The 21680-nt window shown below is 42.9% G+C and overlaps 1 protein-coding gene across 9 annotated transcripts in view; it reads right to left on the bottom strand.

Moving 5' to 3' along the window:
* Positions 1-21680, bottom strand: part of ERC2 (ELKS/RAB6-interacting/CAST family member 2) — a 973185-nt gene that overhangs the window by 9861 nt on the left and 941644 nt on the right. For 3 of the 9 annotated variants that reach the window (XM_068559350.1, XM_068559360.1, XM_068559361.1), the window contains one exon: positions 6557-9467. In XM_068559350.1, coding sequence (XP_068415451.1) covers positions 9153-9467 — 315 coding nt within the window. In that variant the 3' untranslated portion in view covers positions 6557-9152. Of the gene's footprint in view, positions 1-3236; positions 3297-4495; positions 4617-4826; positions 4893-5070; positions 5249-5541; positions 5590-6362; positions 6511-6556; positions 9468-21680 lie in introns of those variants that run through there. The other 6 variants (XM_068559352.1, XM_068559351.1, XM_068559353.1 and 3 more) reach the window with 6 other exon arrangements.

Raw genomic sequence — 21680 nt, 5'->3', positions numbered from 1 at the left:
CAATATTTCTCAAAGTCCTAGTATGTTGCTGTCTTGGGATATTTCCATGGAACCCATTAAGCTACCTTGTTTGAAGGCTGTTGAACAGCCTGGCATCATTTCCAAACGACCATGCTAAACTGAGAAAGGCAACTACATTACCGAAGGAACACTGAAAACCAAGGCCATGGATTGCGGCCAGAGGTGAAGGTACTGATTCCTAACCAACCCACGGCTAATCCTAAACCCTTAATTCTTCTTCCAGATGCATGCAGCATTTGAGGAGGAAAAAGGAAATGGTCCTGCCAGTGCAAAGGCTTCCAGTGGTGTTCTGCCACACCAGTATCAGTCCTTTTTCTGTTTTCTAACCAGGCACCCATTTCTTATCATACAGGTTGGGCAGCTCTTTCCTGCATTTTAAAACCCTGGTGTCTTATTGTCTAAAACGCTTGATTTTGACTTGAGTTCACGTGTTTTGTGGAAATACAAGTGGTAATTACACAATTACCTGCCATTGGCAACAGTCACCAGGGAAATTTACAGCCCCCAATATCCAGATCTGGTAACTGGTTATTAAACGTGGTTGATGAAAACACTGACATGGCAAATGGGATCTGAGCAAGGACTGGCTCCACAGCAATTCTTGTGAGACAATGGCTGGAAGTCCACAAGAGACCATCAATTTTATTTCATTAAACATTCTATTATTTATGGCAATATTACTACTAATAATAGTTATCATTTCCATTTTTTGAGAATCTGTCATGTGGCTGGCATTGTGTTAAGTGCCTATTTGATCCTTATTAAAAAAAAAAAAAAAAAACCCTTCTGGGAATGTATTATAATTTTAGGATTAGAAGACAGACACAGAGAGGCTAAGTAACCGGCCCAGGGTCACTTTTTGGGCTGTGATGGAGTCAGGATTTTAACCTTTCCAGAACCTGCAAACTCAAATACCTTCAGGGGGTCAGGCAGGTAACACTCTGGGGTGAAGTGGGCCAGGTGTAGCTTTAGAGAGAGAAATGAGGACAACGGAGAAATGGCAAGTACATCTAACATTTCCCCAAGTTCCCAGACTCCAAGCCTATCACTACTGCCCTGGGGGGAAAAAACCCTAAGACACGGTACTGGCCAGACAAGAAGTATCCGAAGCCTAAATTCATTCCATGGGCCCTAGTTTTCCAGCCTTTCTCATCTGAAACTGGATTCATGCTTAATGACATTAAATCTTTGTAGGATAAACTTTTTCAATGAGATACACAGACGGAAAAGTGCATAGATTATACGTATGTCACTTGATGAATTTTCATAAACTGAACATAACCATGTAACCAACTTCCAGGCCAAGAATCAGAATATCACCAGCATCCCAGTGACCTTTTCTTGTGCCCTCACCGGTTACAAACCCTCTGAAGGTGAGCCATTGTCCTGAATTCTAACCCCATAGAGGAAACTGGTCTGTTTCTGAGGTTTACATAAATGGACTCGCACAGTTGGTTCTCTTGTGTCCACGTGCTTTCACCTAATGCTACGTGACATTCATCCATGTCGTGGCAAATGGCAATAACTCTTCTCAACAGCTTTCACCCTAAAGTCTATTGCTTGATATATTTGCCTGAATACATTATAGCTGAGCCTCTAATGAGGAAGACTTCCTTCTCTGGAAACAGGTTCTAAAAATTGAAACAAGTCACTCTAGGACTTTGTTAGAACTATGGAGAGAGTTCTCTTGTTAAAATGTTTTTTTCTAAACATTTTCTCATTTATTGTCTCATTTTATCTTCTCACATACCACGCCAGGTAGTTAAGAGACATATTATTCCCATTGGTTAGATTCAGAAACGGAGGGTACATGCAATTATATGACTGCATGCTACCATAGAGCAAGTGTGGCAAAATAGTTATAAAACAGAGATTTCAGTTCTGTCTTCATTGCCAATCTAATGTTTCCACCTGAACATACATCCTGTTGCTCCTTTCTGGGTCAAGGTTCTATTCACAGGTAAAATAAACCCGTCTCCAATGATGTTTTGCTGTGAGTATGTCATACTGCTGTGTGCCTTTGATGTTTCCCTCCTCAGCATCCATTTCCCTTTCTTATTTGAGAGTCCATTCTTTCCCTTTTCTCGATCCACAAGATTGAGGTGGGCTCCATCCCTAGCGGGGGACAGCACACGACTCCTCCCTTAGGGGTCTAGGGTCTCACCTGAAACCTGGCGACTGTTCAAGAATGGATTACCATGAAGGAAGCAAAACTGAGAAAAGGACAGTGAGAAGTCATTTGAGCCCCTGGTACAAGCCACTCTTGAAACCCACTACCTCTGAACTGTTCACTGCATGAAGCCATATATATGTATGAGTATGTATGTATTTGTTCTTGCTCAAATTGTCTTGTGTTATGTTTTTGTTCTTTTCTTCTTTGCTGGGGGAGGGGGATACTTGCAAAAGAAAAAAATTCTAACAGTTATGCTTACGTAAATAAATACTCATATTTCACCTCTCAAATTCAAACAGCCATAACGTCCTTATCCAGTGAGTTGCAGTTATGCAGACATGGAGATTTTGTCTTGAAGTTATGCAAAGTTTCTCTCCTGAGTCCTGTCTAAGTGAAGTCACAGTGTTGGCACAGACAACATCTGTTTTTAACCCATAGAAATGCTGGCTTTGCCCTGCACTTGGGAAAGGGTCTGTTCTGCCCAGAATGATCACCTCTGCCATAGATGCTGAAGTAATCCAACAGGGGGAGGCAAGGCTAGAGGGGGCAAAGGTATTTTCAAATAGAAGAGAAAACTGACTGGTCCAAACAACGGACCAAATCAATGAACTGTTGATTTAGACAATTTTGATCCAAAAGACTTTGGGAACTTCTCTAGCCAGTGTGGTGTCCTCTACACTTCCAGCAGAATGTTCTCAAACAGAGATCTGATCATTTATCTCTGCACTTTAAAAATCTATCATAAAGTGGGAGGAAGAAGTAAGTAGAGTGGAGCAACCTGACAAACACTACCTCAGCCAGGTGATCAATCAAGGTCAACATCAAACAGCCAAAAACCATATTGATAGTATGCACCCTTGATATGATGTGATGAAAGTAGCACCTTACCTCTGTGGTCTTCTGTCCATAACCCATATTCCCAGTCTAACCATGAGAAAAAGATCAGACACATCCTAGCGGAGGGGCAACCTACAATATACCCGATCCGTACTCCTCATAAGTGTCAAGATCATCAAAAACAAAGAGAGTATGAGAAACTCACAGTCAAGTGGAGCCGACAGGGACATGAAAACCAAACGTAATGTGGATTCTGGATGAGCTCCTGGAACAGAGAAAGGACATCACGTTAAAACTAAAGAAACCTAAAAGAACAATAAGCCTTAGTTAATAACAACGTATTCATGTTTGTTCCATTAGTGACAATATACCATATGAATGTAAGATCTTAATAACAGAGGAAACTGTATCTGTGTGGGAAGGAAGGTTATATGGGAACTCTCTGTACTATCTGCTCAGTTTTTCTGTAAATCTAAGAATGTTCTAAAAATAAAGCCTATTAAAAATGAAGTTTATTTGAAAGTCCATCTCTAGATTTTTGTTGCTGCAGGAGGGTTTCCTAAAATTCAGAGATCAAAGTGGGCCCTTGAAATGATTACAGGGGGTCCACAGGCACAGTCTGAAATATCCCTGAGCCACAGAGTTAAACATTCCTTCACTGACCATTTTCAATCCTTCTGATTCAGTAACAAAGAAGAACTCTCTGTTCAGCCCCACAAACACATTTCTAACCTTTGCCAGTTTCCCTTTTCAACAAAGAAAGAGAAAGCTTCAGACTCAGAACTTTGTTTTCAATACTTACTTTTATTGTTCTTACTTTCATTATTTTTTTGTTCTTATATTTGGTGATGGCTATGTATGGAAAATTATCCTACTTACTCATCTATGATGGTGGCATTTTTTTTTCTTAAAGTATATTTATTTAAATAAAACAGTAAGCCTATTTAATTTTATAAGGTACTTAACTCAGACTACATATTGTCTTAAGACATAGTAAGAATCAGGCAAGCAGTACGCAAATAACTGGAGTTGAGAACCAAAGGCCAACAGGATTAGGCCTACACCCCTTAGGCTGGAGCTCAGGGCCCTCTCCCACCTGAGGACACCTGTCCAGTCTCCTGTCACCAGATGCTCCACCTTGCAAACCCAAGGATGCCTAGAAAATCAGATGCTGATGCCCGGACAATGAGGGCTTAGAAGAAACAAGAGAGGCCCATGGCTAGCAGGTTAAAATCCAACATGCTAAGCTTTGTCTCAGCTCTCCTTTCACACGTGGCTGGACTTCCTTTGGGCCCCACTGCCATTCTCTCATCACATGGGCCGACAGTGGCACTGATGAAGCAACCAATTCCTTCAAGCCTCTGTGAGCTGGATAGGCGTGGTGGAGACCAAACTTGCAATATGGAAGCACTGCTGGGTGGGTACCAGTAGGATCTGAATTTCAGCCCCATATGCCCCACCCACCTGACCTGCGGCCTGAAGCAGAGGGCTTGCTGAGCACCGGGTGAGAAGCCTGGCTCCACCACGTACCATCTGGGGGGACGCTGGGTGAGGTGTGCGAGCTCTCTGGCCTCTTCCTCCTTGTCTGTAAAGTGAGGATAGTAATAATACCATAATACATGAGGACAACACCTACCTCATGGGATTACTGTCAGGATAAGTGAATTCATGTAAGTACAGCATTTAGCACAACGCCCCACCAAGTAAGTGTGCTCTATAAACGTGCACCGTTTCTGGTCATCTCTGTGGGCCTCCATTCCCCTCGCTGTGAAATGTGTATCATGACAGTACCTACCTCATGCGACTGTCGTCAGGAATAAAGGAGTGGTGCACATGGGTCCCTGGTGCCATGGTCTGGCTCCTAGCAAACAGTCCATAATGTTCAATTATTCTTATCTGTGTTTACTTATTATTAGTGTGATTATTCTTATGAATTAGTGATGCCAAGAATTAGAATGTCTCTCCCATCTTTTGTAACAGCAGTTCACAGACACAAGAAGCAGTCAAGGTGGATGTTTAAGGTCAGACGTTAGGCTTACCTATATGGTTCAGTGGAACTAAAGGTATGGGTGGACCTGCAGTTGAGCGCAGCAGTTCGTGAGCTGGTACTTTTCCTTCCAAAAGGACTGCTTCTGTGCATATAGGAGCAGAGGCTCCATCTGGTCGGCTGGGTTCATATAACCAGGCTTGAATGCAAGCTGGCTGCTCCAGGAAGTTCTATGAGGTAAGAAATTCTTGTCCAACAAAAGTTCTTTTTCCATAAAAAGGTACATAATGAAAAGGGCAAATGACTTTGCAGGTTGCCCCAAAATGTGTCTGACTGTGAGAGAATTTCACACCCAGTGGCTCTGAGTCCATAAAGTATAGAAATGAAATGATATTTCTCCTGTGTCATCAAGGGCCAACTGGGAGGACAGTCTGTCTCATCCTCTCCTCCCCAGAGAGTCTTCAGGGACACATATTCCTGTTTCGGAAGTTCTAGGGACAGCCTTGGATTGCAATGAACTTACCGTGTACGCTTGGATCAGTTGCTTCCGACTGGGCCTCAGTTTCCCCATCTGTAAAATGAAGATATCAGGTTACATGACATATACCTTCTAGCAATATAAATCAATTACTGTTTAACTGCAATAATGGTAAGAATTGATAATTTGTTTCCTGGAATATAATTCAAACTTTTAACGAAACCAGGAGCTGATTCTCCACTGTGATCCACAGGTGAGCTGCAAAGGCTGGTGAGCCCTTGCATGGACAATTCTGTCTGTGTATTTTTCTGAATGATTTTGTGCATGTATCCAAGTGATGGCAGGGCTATTGTTTTAGCCTGCTCAGCTTTCAGTGTCTTTCTTCTAGACTAGAGCCCATTTTTTTTTCTTTTGGAAACTACATCTCCCACATCCAGTAAGGCTGGATGTATGATCCAAAAAGGACCAGTAAGAGTCCCTCTAGAGGGCTGTTATGGATGCTGGGAGAGAGGGGTGTCTCTCCTCTAAAATCCAAGAATACTCAAAGCTGTTGGGAGTCATCTTTGCCACCAAGTGGAGAGAAGCAGCAGGACTGATGTCAACCTCATGGAACGTGCAGAAGAAACAGGGCGGAAAAGAGGAAGGGAGGGAGAGAGGGGAGGAAAGGGAAGTGAGAAAAGGTGGGAAGGAGGAAGAGAGGGAGGGATAAAGAGAGATCGAGAACAAGGCTGGAATTGAGAGAGAGAGAAAGACAAAAAGGGAAGGGAAAGAGGGAGGGAAGGAGGAAGGGAGATGACACCAATGGCTTAATTTCTTAATACAGCATGAGCCCTTAGATCCAGCTATGCATAGAGGGAAATTTACACCTTGGCTCTTCCAGTAAAGTGAGTCCATAACTTCCCTTTTTCCTTCTTTTGTCTTCAAGTCCATAGCTTCTTCAAATGGGGATCCATGACCCAAACAAGATTAGAAACCACCACAGTTGGAGCATTTATTCAAGATGGAATGAACTCGCTTCAGAAAGAAACAAAGTTTATTTGATGAATATAAATAAGGCGATCAGCACAAAGTACTTCTCATACACGTGATAACAAATTTATGAACTGTACATACCTTGTACGTTGTACTTCTACTAGACACGAGGTTACAATGACTGGCTACTACATGCCCACTGGTAGTTTCTGAGGGTTCCTTAGTTTTACTTATTTATTTTTTATATCGAAGTCCATAATCACATGGTCAATATCACAACCCACATGCCACTCACTTGGAGAAATATTACAAGAAGCACTGTCAAACGAGGGTCGCTGGGAATTAGATACACTGACCCCTGGCAGCATTCAAACGCCACTCGACACAAAAACATCTCAGTAGAGCTTATGTCAACACATTTGAGGTCTCGTCATAAACACTGTTTAAAAAGTAAATGGAAACCCACTTTCAAATGAAAGTTGACACGCTGTTAACGTGCATACTGGATACACAAAAATCATTAAATACAAAATAGAGACGGTACATTGAAATCAAATGGGGTATAAAGTATAAGCTTGCTTCTGCACAAAGCAAGCAGACCAACTCCTCCTAAACGTTAGCCTCAACTTTTTCAATTTCGTCACGATTAAGGGGGAAACCTGCTAAAGTCTGCGCAAAGGAAATGTCTTCCCAATAACACAGTGTTTGTTGTAAACACAAACTATTTTTAATCTGTGAAAAGGGAATTTTTTTTGGTAAACCCCCAACATCAGAGAATATTACATGATATACAATGAAAAGATGCTATGTTAGACAGAATTCAATTTTTAAGGGACTAAATGATAATGTCCCCGTAAAAGTAAGATTGGTACGACTTTAAACCAACATAAGTGGGGCAAAAATGAGCCCCCTAAACAATAGGTGTGACAAAATTGGCACATACTTGGAAATAGCTAACTATACACGGTTGGTTGATTTTTCTGTTTCTAGGACCCTCTATTCCCTAGTGGATTTCCTACTTCCTACTTCAAGTATTCAGTGGCAGGGTTCAGATCGGGACCTGGTTGCAGGAGGCAGTGCGGCCACCTATTGGAGGACACCCAAACCGTTCACGGGGACGAGCTGCAGGCCTGGGTTTTCATTGCGACATTGTGTCAGAGTGTGGTAAATACGTCTGCAAAGAACTCTGCTCATTTCTCCAATCAAGACCTAGATCCCTTTGATAGTTAAAGGACAAACTTTTTAAACATGAATGTATTGGATTGCTTATGCAACACAAAAGCTTTACACAGTTTGCAATACTTACGACAAGAACAAAGCCAGAAGCAAGAAACCTGCTCGAATATATTACTCCTAATGCACCAAGGATGAACAGTGCAGCCCAGACACAGTTTCGTCTTCCCCGATAGATAAATAAGGTGTCTGACTTTTAAATATCTCTATGGCTCAGGCGAGAGGTCCAGAGTTAATTGCACCGACATTTTAAAAAGTAATAATAACGACTAAATTCAATCCAAGACTTCAGGAACATCTGCTTAGAATCCTTTCCACAGCAGCAAAGAAAGACAACTATATTTATTAAGGCCACTCATGCTTAAATTCACTGTTTGTCCTTTAAAAATGCAGATTTTCATCCCCCACTTGCATACCTGTGGAAGTGTTTCTTCCAATGACAAGAAAATGGATCAGTACAAGAGTTGCACATGTTTGCCAGACTTGGTCATGAGTTTTATGAAGTTACAACAACTTTAAGTTTTTTTGAATCTTCAGAGGAAGCAGGAGGAGTTTAATTCTCCTTAGTACCATGTCACTGTATGTAAAAGACCTCAAAATTTGGTCTCTTTCCCTGGCATGTGCTTTAAATAATGACTCTGTACCACAAACACGTTGTGTAGAGCTATATACAGATACACTGCTTTTGTGATTATTCCTCATTCATCAATGTTTTCGTGTTTGATGCTGAAAATGTTTTGGAATCCATGTTGGAGACATTTTAAAAAAATGAGAAATGACCCTTCGTTTACAGAAGATCGAAGCTTACACTGTGTGCACAGCATTTGGATCTTGAATGTGAATGAGTCCCAGCTTCTTCGTGGAGACCTGCATGTACGGGAATGGTGAGAGTCTGAGGCTCAGCCGCATCCCAGCCATGGGGGAGGCATGAAACACATGGAACAGAAATATGCAGGTGTCTCAGGCTCTGGCCACTCCCCAGTACAAAAACAGGGTAGATACAACTATGAATGATCAATTTAGATGTGCCATGCATTGTCAGAGACACACACCATGTTCTCATAAGGCGATTTCTTGGCAAGTACTAGTGGTTTAAAAAATTGATTTCATTTCCAACCTGGCCCAGAGGTAACTACTGGTTCCACCATCAAAATGTGGTTCTTCAAACAGCAGATTAAAGAAATAGAGGAGGGTAAAGGCCCACCATTTTTGGTGTTTTGGTTTCTTTGTCAAACACTCCATGCATCTTGGTATACAAACACTGCCAACACCACTCACTCACAGAATTTACACTTTTTGATAATCTAATGCATTAGGTATGACCACTTAGACTGAACCAGAAGAAAAACGGGAGATGAAGCTAGCTGTCCAACAGAAGCTGAATCCACAGTTAAAATCCCATGGAGTTCAAATGTATCCAGTGATAGTTAAGTAACATAAGTAAAATGTTATCAAATAATGACATTCAGAGGAGATGAACACATTTTAAATGCCCGAATCCCGACCAAAAAAAATGGAGGACCTGCCATGTTTTCCTCCTCCGCATTCTCCTTTCCAACATGTCTGAATCCATGAGAAAGGACATGAGATGATGAAGGAAATACCAAGTTGAACAGAATTGTGCTCAGTAATGAAAGTGAAAACTCCTCTTCGGTCCTGATGAGCGTTCCCGGGTGGTGATGGCCAATGATGTGAGCTGCACTGCAATAGATTATCAGAATATTGCTGCAGAGCTGCACTTCCCCTTTAGTCAGCCCTTCTGATAGCTGCAACAAGAAAGCACAGAGTTTAGCAGGGAGAGGAACTGGCAGTGATATCGGAGATGATCCTGGCAGACACTCCCCCAACTCCCACCCCTGCCCCCACCCCACCACTCTCTTTGATTGGGGTTGATTGGGATTGGGAGGGCGGAGACGCGGAGGAAGCATGGAGTGACGAAGTGAACAGAAAGTTACATTATGTCCTGCAAACACATCTGAGAAGAGGCCTCTTTCAAAATATTTCACATACAGGTATAGATGACTCTTGATATACAAAAAGAAATTGAAAGGAAATAAGCCAAAACTGTTGTAGTGATTATCTCTATGTGATCAGATTGTGAATTTTTTTCTCTCCACGGGTTTTCTACAATGAGTATGGTTTTTAAATTATTTTTAAACTTGACTTTATAGATATTAGAGAGTTGAAGATGGTCAAGACACCAGAAAACTTAACATTCACTTACAAACCATCTAAGAGCAACGATTTAAAAGAATACTGGAAATTTCACTCCTAGGTATATATCTGGAAGAATGGAAAACAGGGACTCAAAAAGACTACTTGTACACAATTGCTCACAGCAGCATTACCAACAATAACCAAAAGGGAGAAACAAATCCCAAGTATCCAGCAACAGATGAATGGAGAAACAAAAGGTGGTATATACACACAACAGAATATTATCCAGCCCTAAAAAGAAATAAAGTTCTGATTCATGCTACAACATGGATGAACCTTGAGGACATCATGCTAAGTGAAATAAACCAGTCACCAAAGAACAAATTCTGTACGATTCCACTTACATGAAACATCTACAATAGACAAATTCAAAGATGCAGAAAACAAATTAGAGGTTACAGGGGCTCAAAGGGAAGGCGGGAATGAAGAGCTATCTTTTAATGGGTACAGAGTTTCTGTTTGCAGTAATGAATAAGTTCTGGAAACGGATAATAGTGTTGGTTGTACAATGCCGTGTATGTATTTAATGCCACTGAATTGTAGACTTAAATTGGTTAAAATGGTAGAATTTTAATGTATATTTTACCACAATAAAAGCATAACTTAAAAAAGAATATTGATATCTCCTTAAGCAGAGCAGAATGAAACAAAGTTGGCTGCCATCCCCACATCCCATGACGTGTGTGTATATGTTTAGCCCTAAACATAAATGCAACAGTCATCCATTTGCATACTTCACGCCCTGGGGAAGAGGTATCCAGAAGCACCCCGAGTTTTCTCACTGTCCCCATAAGGGTCCCTGGGTGTGGAATACAACTGCAGCCTGGGAAGAAACAGTAAAATGGGTGAGAAGAGAGGACCATCCCACATCGAGCCTTCAAATGATGACTTTCCTCCCTACTGATGCTGGACTTTGTGCGCCTGCATCATTATCATTCACATATGGTCTCTGAATACTTTGGGAGTTTCCGGGCACATGGCAATAGTGCAGCTACCTGGGGAATATGGTGGGGAGGGAAAAGATCAAACACACACACTCACACACATGTGAGCCACTTTTTATATATAGTCTGAGCTGCCTGATTTGGTGGTCGATACACAGTATTTCTCAAGTCACACTGACTAATGAGCCAACCAAAGATCCCACTGTCTGCACAGGTAGGCAGTTATTTCGAGCCCTTATTAAGCAGTGCAAATGAAATATGTGGCTTGGATGAACTGTGCTAATTCATACTCTGAGGAGTTTGGTGTAACCCCTCTGGTTAAGAAACTCGAATCGGGGCAAAAAAATGACTTTTGCAGAGCCAGAAAGCTAGGGAGTTCCTAGAGCAGATCATATTACTTATTCTGGCACATAAAATCTCTGCAAACTTTGTATGAAAATTGTAAGTCAGAGCACGCTTTCTGCTTCATGAGCTGTGCATAGCTCTAATTCTTTTGTGCATTAAGCATTTCTTAATCATCCTTTTAAGGGGCTGACCAATATATTAAAAGGCCACATGACTAAAAGGTAAAGAGAAACCCAAAGTGGTACTAAAATGCACCGGTCGTATTTTACAGATGGGGAAATGAGTGAAAAATAATTACAGCGAATGTCCGACGTCCTTGATGTTTTTCCAAGATAAAGTAGCAAAGAACAACCATTTATTCAGTTGAGAGAAAGATTTCCAGCTGGGTAACAGGTCACAAGGCAGAATACAGTGCCTCATGACCGCAACGCACCGCTTTGGGGTAAGGTTTGCGCTGTGGAAAAGAGAATTCTCAAGAAGTGTCGTCGTTCCTTCCACTGGACAGTCCATTCGCCAGGAGGCCTAATGGATTTGAGGGGAAAAAACTCAGATGACACTGCCAGCAGTTGCAAATGCAAATGATCCCTTGTTGAGGGGCAAATAAGCATACACTTTAAAAAACTTTTTCAAAAGCAACCCTGGCTTCCAGCGAGGAAGCAATCTGGGCAGCCACCCACCGTGAGATGATCTCTGGCCGGCCCTCCCTTCCCTGGATGGTCACAGCAGCCCCAACCTGTCGCCATGCGTCCTCTCTTCCAGCACCCACTCTACACTGTCACCGGTGCAGCCAACAGTGCTATTTCAACAACAACATCTACTTCATCTTGCACTCCCTGTTTACAGCCTTCATTTATAATCCCATCGCCGTCAGGGTGGAGGACGGACTCCAGGCCATGCTGGCCTCTCTCTCTCTCTCTCCAGCTCCACGCTTCCTGTTCCCCCTACGCTGTACTTGCTTCTGCAGTCCTAAAGCTTGCCTTCCCCCTCATTGCACAGACTTGTCTTTCTGTCTGACATGCATTCACACTAACCCTTGACCTGACCGATTCCTACTTATTCTTCCGTCTCAGTTTAGATGTCTCTTCTTCCCTGGAGGTCTTTCCTGACCCTCCTAAGTGTGGGATGTGGCACAAGAAGTCTCGCACATACTGCACTGTCCCCTTTCGTGACTTGTCTAGACTTTTACTGTCCAATATGGTAGCCGCTGAACAAACGTGTCTACTCAGCACTTGAAATGTGGCTAGTCCAACTTGAGATGTGCTGTAAGTGTAAAATGTGCACCGGATTTTAAAGATTTAGTGTGAATTTAGTTTTTTTTCTATTGACTTCAGGTTAAAAATGATATTTTGGATATATTGGATAAAATTAAATATATTATTAGAATTTCACCTGTTTCTTATTACTCTTTTCAGCGTGGCTACTAGAAAACTCAGAACTACAGATGTGGTTTGCAATATACTTCTAATGAACAACATTGGTCTAGGCTACAAGCTCTATGAGGGCAGGGGTCATGCTGGTCTTGCTCACTTAGCATCCCCCGTGCCATGCACACTTCATGGAATAAGTTGATTTACTCACCCTTTCCATAGATATTAGAGAGCACCTAGAGTAGGCAGAATCCTAAAGTCCTCCCCACCCCAAAGATTTCCTGCTGTAATCCCTGGCACTGGGACTGTGAACGTCTCACAACATGATTATGTTACCTCATAGATATAATTAAGGTTACTAATCAGTTGGCTTTAAATTAATCAAAAGAGGGAATGAGTGGACCTAATTTAATCATGGGAGCCCTTTAATAGCAGAGACTTTTCTCTTGCTGGTAGCAGAAGAGAAAGTCAGAGAAATCTGAAATACAAGAGGGATTTGCTGTGCTGAGATGGAGGGAGCCACAGGGCAAGGACCTGAGAGTATCCTGAGGGATCCAAGAGTAGCCCACAACTAACAGCTAACAAGCAAATGGGGACCTCTGTCCTACAACCACGAGGAACTAAATTCTGCCACAAGCTGAATGAGCTCAGAGGTGGGTGCTTCCCCAGAGCCTCCAGGTTAAATCCAGCCTGGCCCACACCTTGACTTTGGCCTTATAAGACAAAGAAGAGAACCCAGTGGAGCCTGAATGGTCTTCTGACCTACAGAACTGTGAGATAATAAATGGATGTTGTTTTAAGCCACTGAGTTTGTGATCATTTGTTATGCAGTATAGAAAACTAATATGGCTCCTTTCTGTGCCAGGCAGTGTGCTTGGTGCCAAGAATACGATAGTAAAAATGACAGACAAATTCTATGCCCCCATGGAGCCAGTATTTTCAAGAGTGAGACAGACAACAAATTGATAAATAAATAAGAGAATGAGGAGTTTAAAACTTTGTGCCTGGAAGGAAATTAATAGGGATCTGTGACAGGCATGCTTAAGATTTATTGACTACACGACAATTTTTACCTATTTTTTAATATGGAAAGATGTCCATAATTTTTCAGTGAAAAAAGCAGATGACAATTCCACATGTATAGTTCAATCTCATTTTTGCATCAACATAAACACTTGCAAATGCATATGCCAGAATATTGTTAATAATTATCTCTGGGTGGTGTTTTAAAATTTTCTTCTTTCAAATTTTTTTTTTTTTGGTTGCACTTTTTGGATTTTTTTAAACCAGAGAATGTGTAACTAGTATCACAGCAGAATTGAAAGCTATTTCCATTGTGAAAAAATCAGTACTGGATGTGATCAATGCTCTTGACTCGGTTTTTTCAAAGGGAAATCCTGCAGTTGGTGTGCAGGGGTCGGGGGTGGGGTGTGCAGGCGAGCTGAGTGCAGCAGTCAGATTCTGCCCCAGGACAAGCGCCCCCAGGAGAGCAGGCTATAAACGTGGGGTGTCTCACAAATATTCCTTCAGACTGTTTTTCTTTGGAATAAAGACACCTGCCGGATTATGGCTTTCTTCTCCTGCCCTTTCAGTAGTGATTTGCAGAAACAGGCTGGGAGAAAGGGGTCTTTGGTAAATACGGAGGGGTTAAAGGGGAAACTGTTTAATAACAGTAGTAAAACGCAGGCTATTTTTGACATCTGGGTTAATGTCCATTACGCTCCATGTGCTTTCCAAATGTGTGCAGTGTGCCCCCAGGTACAAAAACAGACAACCATTCACAGCAGCTTCGGATGCCCCTGACATTGCACATGGTGCCCACGTCAAAGCAAGCCCCTGATAGGCTAATTAACAACAGTCTGAAGAGAAGACCTGTTGGCTCTGGGGGCAGCGGGCATCCTGTAGAACAACTCCGCTAAGCGACTCTGCTCGCAGGAAAACCCAGTAGAGTCATTTCTGCTCAAAAAAAAAAAAAAAAAAATCTATAACTACATCTGTGTTATTACTTAACATCTTTTAAAACGGGGTGGAATAGGTTTCTCGTTTTCCTCATGAAGATTTATTTATTATTGTTGTGATCAAAGTGACAACAAATTATGTTAAATCATTTAATTTTCTTGATAGGAGCAACCACCTTGAAGCCATAATTCAAAAATATGAGTGGAGAGCAACATGTTACCTTGCGAGTGGCCTCCTACAGCTCCACAGGGCAATAAAATGTAACACTTCAGAGCCCAAAGGGCTGAGGCTGGGGCTGCGGGTGGACCCAGCAAGGCCTCTCAGCTCAGAATTCAAACTGCTGTAGAGCCTGCTGGGTGGGAGGGGCCCTGAGAGTCTCCGGATTTCATCTTCACCTTTGCTTTCTGTGCCCTGGGGTGCAAGTCAGCCGCAAGGTTTTACGTGAAGGGATTTTGATGGATTCAGATGTGTACAGCAAGACGGCAACATATACTGCTGTGCCTCCTGAGAATTTATTTTTGCCATTATTATTGTGGTCAGAATTACTCGTAGCTAACATTTTGTGCATGCTGTCTGCCACGCTGGGTGCTCTGGGCTTTTGAGTGAATTATCTCCAACAAGTTTGACAGCCCTATGATACCGACCTGGTTGACAGCCCCTTAACAGGTGAGGAAACTGAAGCTTAAGGGAAATGAATGCTTTTGGTCAAATTCCCATCTTCCTGGGGCTGATTTGAAACCACGTCTTCTCGACTCCAGAGCATATTCTCTTTACCATACGGCCAGGGCTTCCTAAACCTCGGTCCTTTGTGTTCTACTGTCCCAGTTTTTGTAACCTTTCTATAACACCTGCCACAGTGGATCGATATTTTTCTTTAAAAATCTTTTCTAAAAACCAATTTCCTTTTAAAGAAAGATTTATTTTAATACCATAGTGGCGTATTTATCTAATATACCTTATAATAATTGCATAGCTATTAAAATGAAAGTGCTTCCCCACGAAACACCTAAAACTATCTTCTCGTGGCCATGCAACACCCTGCCTGCCCCTAGCCCTCCCTGCCTTGGAGACCATTCCCACTGCCCTGGGTGGCCTTCTCCAGAGCAGCTCCTGGTCTGTGCCGGCTGGCTTGAGCATGGGCCACACTCGGGCCACCAGCTGTCCCCAGCACTGCCTCAGACGACACTTTAGGTTCAGCTACCATGGGCACTCTTTTCTCTTTTCTTCTCAACGGGCAGATGGCAGCAGAAGTAAAAGTCAGAAATCTGCCACTCAAATCAGCGTTAGGTATGCTACGTAAATTTTAAAATACTGGTTGAGTAGAAATGTGCTTTTAGTTGTCATTTTTTTCCTTAAAATAATACCTTCTTTAACCTGAGAGATTGCCTACAAGCTAAAGGCTCCACAATTTCTTGATCTTGGTACCATGGACATTTGAGGCTGGATGACTCTTTGTTGTGAGGACTGTCCTGTGCATTATAGGATGTTCAGCAGCTTCCCTGGCCGCTGTCCATTAGATGCCAGTAGCATCACTCCCTCTCCCAATGATGACAATAAAAAATGTCTCCAGGGCTTCCCTGGTGGCGCAGTGGTTGAGAGCCTGCCTGCCAATGCAGGGGGCACGGGTTCGAGCCCTGGTCTGGGAAGATCCCACATGCCGCGGAGCAACTGGGCCCGTGAGCCACAACTACTGAGCCTGCGCATCTGGAGCCTGTGCTCCGCAACGAGAGGCCGCGATAGTGAGAGGCCCGCGCACCGCGATGAAGAGTGGCCCCCGCTTGCCACAACTACAGAGAGCCCTCGCACAGAAACGAAGACCCAACACAGCCAAAATAAAATAAATAAATAAACAAATGTGGGGTTAAAAAAAAAAAAAAGAAAAGAAAAAGAAAAACCCAAAGCCAAAAAAAACTATATTAAGATGTATTTAAAAAAAAAAAAAAAAAAAAAGTCTCCAAATATTGCCAAGTTCCCCTTGCAAGGGGGGGGGGGGGCAGTGAGCAAAATTGCCCCCATTTGAGAACCATTGGTCTAATCAATTGTTTCTGTATTTAACTGGATGACTGTATAAGCATTGTAAAATATGTAAGATAATTACATATTATAAGATATTTTGGTAAGATATGTATATGCATACATGCATCTACCAACCCATAAAAGATACGAACAATTTTGCAAAAATAAAGATCTATTTCTAAGCTGCCATCATATTATTGCAGACACCGCAGCATAGATTTAAAAGTCCTGTGGAAATAGGTACAAGCTAAGTTATAAAAATAATGAAAATGTACAAGTCATCTGACATAAAATAGAAATGCCACAATCCTGAGATAGCAAGACACCTAAGACACTTGCTGAGCTAAGTGAAAAGGTAAAATCTAGTTTAAATTTATAGCATTCCTTCAGTGTCCCTCTAGGAGTTTGGCATTTTGCCAGGGTTCCTTGTTAAAAATTTGTTAAACGTGTTTGGCATTAATGCAAACACAAAGTGGTCATTTGTTACAAATTCTATTGGAATGCATTCATTTAAGGCAATGAAGTAGTTACTAGAAAAGAAAAAAAAGTTCATTAAGTACATTTTATAAATACAATGATGTATGCAGTGTGTAGCTGTGGCGCCCTGGTGGCTGTATAAATCGCTGACAGAATAACCACACATTGTGTTTAGTTTCAAATTGGAATCTTTTAAACATAACTGATAGAACAAAAACTGGTTTTGTTTGTTGTCAAAACCCATGTTAATCTTTCTTTTCCGAACTGGTTAAAATAACCAGAAGTTTGGCATACAATTTCTAGCATCTCAAATCAGTGAAACATACAGGTTCAAATCATGCTTTGGGAATCTTTTCCGGGAGCTGGCTGTGACATTGGAGATGAAGGCTGATTCAGCAAACAGAATGCTCGCCTCCCCCCGCCCACCCGGAGAGGGGGGAAAATGCCCGTGTCATCGTGGGAACCCCACTCAGGGAGGGTCGGTACCCCTGTGTCCTCACAGCTGTCTGAGGTTATTAGGTTACCTGTAGAGGGAAAACCATTGGCTTTCATCATGGAGACAATGGAATCCTATGAGCAAATATTCTAAGCCTGGTGTGTAGAACTTCCACCTTCCTGTCCCACCCTGCACTGTTCACACAAAGGAATTACTGCTGAGTAGTGATGACTCCTTACCTCCTTCAAGAAACGGTTCTGAAGCTCAGCTTTTGAGGAAAGGGTCTATTTGACATTATATGACATTTGGCCCTGCCACATACCCTGCTGTGGATGTATGTATGGAATATGCCATCTCAGGGCCCCTAGATGTTTGCTAAAAGCCAATCCTAAAGGTGAATAGGAAACTCGTGCTTCACAAGAATATTCAGAAAGTATTCACTGCTTCCTTCCTCCCTCTCTCTCTCACTCTCACGTACTTACTGCCGTGAGAGCATCTGGATGATAGAATCCCAGTAGTCCAGGGAGCCACAATCCCAAATCCCCGTGGCCCCCAAACCTCTCTCTAGGTTGGCCTCTTTTGCCATCTGAGTTTGGCGTTATCCAGGCTGCCCTTGAAGGGGACAGACTCAGAGTCTTGAAATATTCCCCTAATTCAAGAGTAAACTTAGACAAAACCTGACATCCTGTGTGTGACCTAAAGAAGTTTGCCCTTCCCGTCACAAAGGCCAAACAGGGCCAAGAAGCAAAACGTCTAAGAACAGGGAGAAAACACCTATCTCCCAGGAGCAACCAGAATGCATGATATAAAAGGTAAGAAACACACCAAGTATTACAGAGCACATCGTGGTTTTATACCATTCGGTGGGCCCTCTTTTAGAAAACGATTGGCAGATAGATGACAATTTCAAACTGGACAAAACTATACGGCCATGAGAACACACTGTTAAGGCCTCTCCCAGGGCCTGGGAAGAGGTCTGTGCACTTGAGGGGCCGGAAGCTTATGCCCCATTAGATTCATGATAAATCTCTTCTGCTTGCAATTAAAGTTTATTTTTGAGATTGCATTCAAATTCTAACGAGAATAAAGTAAAACATGTTTTCAAATCCCTTACGGACAAGGATTCAGCTTTAGGATGATCTTGGGAAAGCTCATCAGAGCAAGAGGGAGGTGCAGGAATGAGATGGCCCTCCTAGAGAAAGGAGCCGACAAGGCATTTTGGAGAATTTGAAACATGAAGGAACCATTTGATATCTCAAGTTTGCCGACCAGAAGTGGCTCGGATGACAAGTGTTTACAACAGGATCTTCATAGAGCCAATAATGGCAATTAGTCCCCAGGATTTGAAGGCGCCCTTCCCGCCTTGCCTCACTGAGGTGGAATGCCATTTACTCTTGGGGCTGGCGACTAATTAGGGGTCTCTTTTGAAGATCAAGGTTTTGCGATCCCTGTTTCTTAATAACAAGGTTGGCCTGTCGGCCACCTGGGTCCAGGCAAGACCTCCCTTTCCCCCTCCCCAAACGGCAGGCACCGCCTGAGGCCAGGAGCAAGTGTGGGCAGGAAAACACAGATCCAGCCGGGTGAGCAATTTAACCTCTTCGCCACCAAGGTTCTGCAATCCAGTGCTCCATTCAGCTGCCCAGAAACAGAGACAATTGACCTCGTTTCTCAGGAAGGGCTGAAGGCCTGGGTGTGTTGCAAAGTAATCATGATCAAGGTGCAAACACTACACAGCAAGCTTGCATATGGGAAGAGGGGCAGGAAGACTCCACTTCTCCAGAGGAGTGGCGAATGAAGAGGCTCTTTGCATCTCCTTCAGCTTGGGCAAGTTCCAGAAGGAATTTTAGAAGTAACCAGCTAACGAAGGCTGAAGGTAGAGGGGGAAGGACAATCAAGCGCACCTTCTGGAGCCCTAATCTAATGTGTCATCAGACCTGAGAGAAAGGTGCCTGCATCTGCTGAACTCTTACCAGGGCCCCCACGGCCTTGCTGGATGAGGCCGGGCGGGCTGCTATGCTCTTTAACACACCGTCAGGGAGAGAGAGGCCAAAACAGCAGGAAAAGGAAGCTGCAAAGAATTAAACTTGCGACGAGCTGGGCAAAGCACAAACAGCAGAAGATGGTGGTCCTTTTGGCTGGTGACACACTCTCTGGCCTGGGTTGGTTATGGTCACCAAGCCCATCGGCATTCCAAAGTGGCAACAGCTAATGCAGCAAGTTCAGTGTGGTTTTGTTTCACTTCTGAATGCTGGTTGCACGCGGGCAATGATGGCCGCTGAAGGCCAGCAACCCCACTGCCATAAACAGCACTGTCGGTGATTCTGAAAATCATTTTAAAAACTATTTATTTTTGGCAGATGGGGGCTAAATGGGGCTTGCATTTGACTAACTGTACTTTAATTTCAACTTGCTTCAAACTTTTTTGTGTTTTCTAAGCAACACCAAATCAGAGTTTCCTGCAACAAAAGGAACTAGCCTTCTTGAGGGAGGGGGAGACTTCTTTTGTAGGTGGGGAGGGCAACGTGTAAACACAAGCCAGCAACCAGCTGAGTGAAGTCAGGCCTTTCAGAGATATTCAGCGTCTCTGAGCCCACTGAGCCCTGATCCACACCCCCTGCACATCAAGGTATAGGTAAAAAGCTCCCTCACTTTAGTCCATAGAGTTGAAAGTGAAATAGGTTATTAAATGTGATGCAAAGGCAAATTCAGTTTGCATTTTGTATTGTCTTTAAGCTATGTTTACGAAAAGCATGAGAATCCTTCCTTCCTTCCTTCCTTCCTTCCTTCCTTCCTTCCTTCCTTCCTTCCTTCCTTCCTTCCTTCCTTCCTTCCTTCCTTCCCTCCCTCCCTCCCTCACCTCCCTCCCTCTCTCCCTCCTTCCCTTCCCTCTCTCCCTCACAATTGTGAACGCATCTACCAAGAACCACACTAAGTACTGGAGACATACGGCTGAACAAGATAGACGCTAGCTCTGACTTCATGGAACACACATCTAGTGAGCCTGTCAGACATCACATTCAACAAATAATTAAACTGAACATGTGATTAATTAATTAAAATTGTAGTAAGTACCAAGGAGGAAGAATGACCTGTCAACATTCTCTGAGCACAGCACTTTTGACATGTGGCATCCAGTCCTTAAACTCTGAAGAAGTTGCTATGATTAACTTATTATACTGCTCCAGAAAGAGGCACAGAGAGGTAAAGACACATACTCAAAGTCACACAGCTAGGAGGTGGTGGGGCCATGGGGCAATCACACACACTAGGACATCAAATCCCCAATTTATAGGAACAAATGGGGACCCTGACCTGATCTGCCAATAGAGTTGGAAAGACTTTCCAAGGAAGTAATGTCTATGTTGGTGTACATATGCCAACTGGAAGAGAATGGCTTCTTCCAAGACAAATTCTTCTTCTTCCTGTTCCTCTTCCTCTTCCCCCTTCTCCTCCTCCTCCCCCCCGCCCCCTTCTCCTTTCGCTCTGTGCTAACTGAAAAGTAAGTCTGTGGACTTCTATGTATTCCTAGGGTTTTGTCCAGACTCTCTGTCCTTTTAAATGGATTTTTACTCAGCGCTTTTTGTCTGTCAACACGAGCTCACCTACAGCCTCCTTCAAAAACCTCCACTTCAGAGTATCATGGCACATGCATCTTCCTTCCCCTCTAAGAGTCTGCATTATGGCCTTCCAGCTTCGTGGTATTTGGGATGATTAATCACTTTTAAATATGAAAAAAATTAACATGTCTGAAGCATTCTTCTCCACTGTTAGAGGTTTTGCTTTAACATAGATCCACAATGTCTCCCTTTCCCAGCAATTCCAAAGCAACATATCTTCTGTTGGAAATTCAACTGTAAAATCCCATGCAGAAGCCCCAAGCAATATATCTTAACATCTTAATTTCATTTAGGAGGAATGCAATGATTGATCATTTATCATTCTGAGATTGAGTGAACTATCTGGAGGATTCCAATCTATTGCCTCTATGCAACTGATGGGATATTCACATGTCTTCTGGCTGCATGAGGGATTTGGGGTCCAAGTTGCCTTTGAAGAAGTGGGATGCTAAAAGGATTACTGAGCTGGGGGGGGGGGTGGTCTGCCTTTACCAGCAAAGTATGACTCCAAGGCCTGACTTGCTCCAAATTAGAGCTTCCCCCAGTGATAGCCAGGATGTCTGCTGTCGAGTTACTCCTATTTCTCTATCCCCACACATGG

The sequence above is a fragment of the Eschrichtius robustus genome, chromosome 12 (genome assembly GCF_028021215.1).
Source record: "Eschrichtius robustus isolate mEscRob2 chromosome 12, mEscRob2.pri, whole genome shotgun sequence".
In the NCBI taxonomy this organism is placed as follows: domain Eukaryota; kingdom Metazoa; phylum Chordata; class Mammalia; order Artiodactyla; family Eschrichtiidae; genus Eschrichtius; species Eschrichtius robustus.
The sequence above is the reverse complement of the archived record's forward strand: the minus strand, read 5'-3'. Positions and strand labels throughout refer to the sequence as shown.